Here is a 6,404-nt window from a genome sequence, read left to right on the forward strand (position 1 = left end):
TATTATAGTGTAAATTGATATAAAATGCAATTAGCTTAACTTTAGAGTGCTTTTCACCCACTGATTAAGGACTTAAGTACAGCTTTGTGTGTAATTTCAAAATTACTTCTATCAATTGAAATATGGTGTATACTGCCGAATACTGACAGGCATTTATGGTAAACTAAAATATACTTAAATGTCATTTATATTGAAACTTGTAGATCATGTATTTAAATATATTTGTAATCAGCCCACACATGCAAAGATGATCAAATATAATTGTAACAGTGGCTGTTTCAGTAATGACAGGGCATTGGATCCAGGTGCAGTTTGACTTTTATTATTAAGAAAACAGTCAGAAAGTAAATCCAGGCAGAGCATAACAAGAAACCAGGCAAAGAACAAAATCCAAATAATCCAAACACAGGAAAATCCAGACACTGAAACGAAACATCCAAGAAAGGACAACACCAGACAAAGAACATGAGAAACACTTGGGTATATATACACACTCAAGGGGAGATTGGCAAACAAGACACACCTGGGAACAATCAGGAACTAATCAACAAGAAAACCTACAAAGGACTACAAAACATGGCACAGAACAGGAAAATAACAAAAGTCCACACAAGGGAATCATGACAATAATAACTTTAAATGAAGTATCGAAAAACACATTACAGTTAAAATTATAAAGTAATTGACATGTCTTTTGATATGCTAGTCATCACATCAAAATTAGTGTACTTCTGTAAAGCAGGACAAAAGATTATTAAAACTTAGTGATTTAAAATCTACTTCAGTGTGTTAAGAAAAATAGTCATGAATGTGTACTCTCTTTAAACGCACTTAAGTGGCCTTTTATTTCATTAATATTATATTATCTGCAAGAACAGTTTTTAAAATTATACCTTTAATATTTTAAGTACACTACAAGTGCACATTCAGCACAATGGTCTTTATGCAAAGAACTCAGAGGCCAAATAGCACTTTTCATATTCACTTGCTGTCTTGTGGACTTAAAATGGTCCACAAGACCGTAGGTTGTCTAGTTTGTTTGTCATTTTAGGTTTCAGAAGAGTGCCTAAATGGCGTCCCTTTAGCAAACGATATGCGCCCTTAATGCGCACTGAGGCAAGCTCTGCTGCAAACCTCTATCAGACTTAGGGTTTCATTTGGGCCAGGGCCAGTGTTTAGCGCTCTCGTCAGTCTAAACTCCTCGCTGCTCTGTGATTGGCTACAGGTGCAAACACTCCTCCCACTATTGCGGCAACACCTTTGTCGGCTCTGCCTCCACCAATTGGAGTGAACGGCTATAGTCACATCCCGGCAACCAACAATGGACAGCCAGCATTGGAAATCTACACCAACGGTGTTCATCCATATCAAGGTGAGAATCCCTAATGCTTTGGGAAGGCTTGTATTAACAACAACACTCTAGCAACTGCATATCAACCACCCACAATCCTCTTAGATCTTGGCGGTGAGTTTTGCATACACAGGAACCCGTCGCATGTATTCAGAATATGCTAAATGCTTTGTCCTCATGCTCTCTCCAGCCCAGAGTCCAGCTCTTCAGTTAGATCCGCTCCAGCAGGCGTACGCAGGCATGCAGCATTACACAGGTGACCGAGCAGCTGCATCTCTCATGCACAGGCTTTTGTGTCAGATCAGCCTTTGTCTTTGTTACTCAGCATGTGTCAAACTCTGTGTTTCACAGCAGCCTATCCGACTGCATATGGATTGGTCAGCCAGCCGTTTCTACAGCAACCCACTCTGGTTGCCCAGCAACAAACCCAGCAACAGAGAGAAGGTGATTTCATTTCCTGTTAAAAAAATAAGGTCATATTCACTGCGTAGTCGCATACTTTATAGTCCATTGTTTTAATTTAAAAACATACTTCGCAGAATTTTACAAAATACGTTCTATATAGTATGAGTGTGTGTAGTTTGAATGACATCCGGGCGTACTACACCCGCCATGTTGTCATTATTATGTGACTCACAGCGTTAGTTGCGTCGCTTCACCGCCATCCACAAATCCTCTCCCGGTGCCTCATGGGATAGTAAAGTGTCCATCGAATCTCGCTAGAAATAGTAGGTCATCCGGGTACTTTTCGCTTACTGTTCTGACATACAATACATATGTATTCTGACATACTACTCTGTTTCCGTTCTGTTCTTTGCATATTATGGGCCAGGTTTACCAAACAGGGCAAATTAGTGTGAAAGAACAATTCCAGAAAAGCACTGGATCATTTCCATAATGACCAACACAATCTACCAAACTAAATTAGCGTCTGGTTTAAGACAGGCTTTTTTTGGGGCGGTAAATAATGGCGCAAATACCAGTAAATTGACGAGTGCAAACCTTAGTAAATCACCTTGCGTGATTCATTTAAATACTCTCCTCCTATAAAGTTTGCGTCTGAAATGGAAACTCCTACAAATGCATGTGTAAAAATATCCATGTCCAGCCTTTTCAGTGCTAATTTTTCACTGCTTGTCTTTAGTAAATCCTGACAGTAGTTTTTTAACACCAAAAGAGGGTTTGCGCTGGAGCTGTTAGTAAATCTGGCCCTATATAGCAGGGAAGTATTCGATTTCAGACACAATGTTTTTTTACGTCCTCAGAAGTCAGACTGTACCTTGTAAAGAAGTACACTTTACCATACTTTTAATTACTTATTATGGAAATATACTTAAAAACAACATACTTGAGTGTGAACTGAATGTATTGTTTTAGGACACTGAAATGCCTGTTAATTGCAATTAAATAAAAATGTATCACAGTTTCAGTTTATATTAAATGCAATTAGCTGGACTTTAGAGTGCTTGACCCACTTAAGTAATTAAGTACATATTTAAATGTAATTTCATAATTACTATTAATTGAAATATGGTTAAAGTGTACTCCAGAATACTGACAAGCATTTATGGTAAACTAAAATATGCTTCAATGCCTTTTCTACTGAAACTTGTATGCCTTGTATTTAAATATATTTGTACTAAAGAAGTTGTAATTTAGTACATTTATATTAACTTTAAATGAAATATCGAATAACTCACTACAGTTAAAATTGTAATCAAGTACTTTACATGTCCTCTCCTAAGTTAGTCAACACATCAAAATAAGTGTACTTCTTTAAAGCACGACCAAACATAATGATTTAAAATGTACCTCAAAGTAAAACTTTTAATTTGATATTATTACAAAGTGCACATGTTAAAAGTGCACTTAAGTGGGTTAAGAAACATCTGGTGCGTTCCATTCGACAGGGTCCCTACGCAGTGTTCACTGCTCCCTAACACGGTATATCCACTGAAGTGAACTATGTATAAATGTGTTCTTAATCTATGGCCTATGGCCTAATCTAGCGCTTTCTTTCCCGCGTACAGCTGCATAAACACTCCTGAGGTAAATGAAGTACAATAAAACATTACAGCGCCTCAGCTGCTTCTCAGCACTTTTAATTGATTTATATATTCATATGATTGACTATGAAAATGTAACATTCATCACCGTAACCATTCATAAATACTCTAGTTTGTATAATAACAATATTTACGAATACTCAAATGTAAATAAACTCCTCCATCGCAAGCTGTTTAAAATCTCTTCCAACGGCTCTGCTCTATGGTTAGTTCAGACCGGTGACGCGGTGCACAATGACACTTGGGGGATTTTTGCTCTCCATTTCATGTGAAGTGATGTATCGATGTTCCCTTATTCCCTAAGCCGTTTGCAGTGCCCTACGAACTGAACATGTTCGCTCCCTTCAGATTGTGATCTCTCTTAAAGGGGTCATATAATGCCATTTTTGTACAAGCTAATATGATTCTTTAGGGTCTAAATTAAAAGTTTGTAATATACTTTAATTAAAAATTCTCATTAGTATTGTAAGAAAACACTAATTTTACCTGGTCAAAAACAGCTCTGTTTTCAGCACGCCGTTTCAGTGCATGTGTCTTTAAATGATAATGAGCTTTGCTCACCCCGCCCCTCTGTTCTGTGCGTACACCGTTTTTAACACAATAACACAATAACCATAACGCGTTGTTCATTATAAACGTGGGATTATGAATTATATTGATAATGTCGTATATAGAAAACATGACGTAATGTACCCTGAGTGTAAACCTTAGCCGCATTCATCATGAAGCGCGCTAGCGTTTTGCAAAGATTAATATAAAGATTAATATAAAGGTTAATAAAACGTTACACTCACTTCAGTTCTTCTGGAGGTGCAGCAGGAACACGGATAGTTAGTACCGATCCTTTTTTCAGGAGCAGCTTCTTGGCAAAACCAGCTTTACTGACCTCATTTGTAAAGCAGTCTGGTGTGTGAAATGATTCGCGCAAACTTGAAAGCATTGACGTTGATCGTGGGGAATTCCCTTCGAAAACAAACTCAGCCACTGCGTCTTCAGCGGTTCGGATTTAGGAACATCAAAATGATGCTGTGTTCCTTATTGCACCCAAGAACAGAACACCACAATCGCTCATAGACAGTGCTCCAGCGTATCAACAATGACACGCGGACTATGATTGACAGCTCGCTCACGAGCGAGGGCGGGTCTGTGTTGAAACGATGCTGTCAATCAACAATCGTGGAAGGGGCGTCGATTTTGTGACGTCACACGGTCGAACGGCTTGATTTGAGAGAAGGGAAAATATAAGGAGATTTAAAAAAAACCACTGGATGGATTTTTATCATTTTATGATGGTTGTGTACAGGCACTGCCAACACACATTTCAGTACAATCAACTTGTAAAAGTGCATGTACCATTATATGACCCCTTTAAGATGGTGGAATACCCTGTGAAGTCCACTTCACAGTCCACTTACGGTCCACTTACGGTCGAATGGAACGCACTTATAGTCATGAAAGTGTCTCTCTTTAAGTGTACTTAAGTGGCCTTTTATTTAATTAATATTATATTATCTGCAAGTACAGTTCATATACTTTTAAGATTTGAAGTACACATTCAATACAATTAAGTGCACTTCTTTTACACAAAGGGTATGGAGGCAAATCATTGTTTATTTTTCAAGATATATATATTTTTATAAATCATTGCATGTGAGCTGTTTCTCATTATGATTATATCTGTCTATAAAGCTTACATTGAGTCTAATGTGTGTGATGCAGGTCCTGAGGGGTGTAACATCTTCATTTACCATTTACCTCAAGAGTTCACTGACTCTGAAATGCTCCAGATGTTTCTACCATTCGGTAACGTCATTTCTGCAAAAGTTTTTGTCGATCGAGCCACCAATCAAAGCAAATGCTTCGGTAAGAATGAGAAAACGTATGTGTTCGTAATACTAACCTTCAAACTCTGGTGCACAATAGAACTATCATCGAACAGTATTATTTGACTGTACTATCGGATGAGAACCAAACCTGAACTCAATTGAGATGAATAATGACACTATTGCCTTCGCTAGAGCTGCTTTACAGCGGCATAAGATTTGTGTATTAATAATTGATGAACTTTGCAACATTGACAGTTATTGGTTACACTTTATTTTACAGTGTCCATGTTACAGTGTAATTATGCATTTAAGTACAGAGAATTATTAATTAACTTCATGTACTTGTAGGGTTAGGGTTAGAGTTTGTTTTATGTACAGTAGTTGCATGTACCGTAATAATGCACAATTTATAGTAATTACTAGCTACATGTAACGTGTAAAAAAGACACTAAAATAAAGTGTTACCTAGTTATTTTCCTATTTATTAATGTAAAGCTGCTTTGAAACAATCTGTATTGTTTAAAGCACTATATTAACAAATGTGACTTGACTACCACATTCAAGCAGCTGCATGGCAATGCACTCTAACAGCCAATCAGAGCACCTTAGCAACTGCATAGCAACACTCTTGCGAACACCCACAGCACTCTTGCATCACAATGGTGAGTTTTACATGGACACTGAACATGTTTCTTTGTCTTTGCTCTCTCTCTCTCTCTCTCTCTCTCTCTCTCTCAGGCTTTGTGAGCTTTGATAACCCAGCGAGTGCTCAGACGGCCATCCAGGCCATGAACGGATTTCAGATCGGCATGAAAAGACTCAAAGTGCAGCTGAAACGGCCAAAAGATGCCAACAGACCCTACTGAGACAGAGACTGGTAAGAGAGGACAGACTTTCTAAAACCTTTAGAAAGAGAGAGATCTACTGTTTACTTAAAAGTGAACATGCAAAAGGAGGATATAATAAAAAAACTGAGAAGATGAAAATGAAAGTGGATACGAGGTTAGAGTTCTGCAGGGGTTTGACTGTATAAGGATGCTAAACACATACTTATAAAGGTGAATAGGAATAAAATGGTTAATTATCCCTTGTGAAAAAGAAGTAGACCTGAGAACACATTTAAAAAGACACTTTTTAGGGAAATAATACACATAACATTCA

The 6,404-nt window shown here is 37.7% G+C and overlaps 1 protein-coding gene across 2 annotated transcripts in view; it reads left to right on the plus strand.

The window, feature by feature from the left end:
- Positions 1–6,109, plus strand: part of celf3b (cugbp, Elav-like family member 3b) — a gene marked incomplete at both ends in the record, with an annotated part of 48,999 nt that extends 42,890 nt beyond the window's left edge. Inside the window, 5 exons of one of the 2 annotated variants that reach the window (XM_081388118.1) lie at positions 1,226–1,372; positions 1,542–1,607; positions 1,703–1,810; positions 5,137–5,280; positions 5,982–6,109. In XM_081388118.1, the coding sequence (XP_081244244.1) occupies positions 1,226–1,372; positions 1,542–1,607; positions 1,703–1,810; positions 5,137–5,280; positions 5,982–6,109 (593 nt within the window). The remainder of the gene's footprint in view (positions 1–1,225; positions 1,373–1,541; positions 1,608–1,702; positions 1,811–5,136; positions 5,281–5,981) is intronic. The other variant, XM_081388119.1, reaches the window with a different exon arrangement.
- Between the last annotated feature and the right edge of the window lie 295 nt (positions 6,110–6,404).

The sequence above is a fragment of the Scardinius erythrophthalmus genome, assembly GCF_964197995.2.
Source record: "Scardinius erythrophthalmus genome assembly, chromosome: 16".
Lineage (NCBI taxonomy): Eukaryota > Metazoa > Chordata > Actinopteri > Cypriniformes > Leuciscidae > Scardinius > Scardinius erythrophthalmus.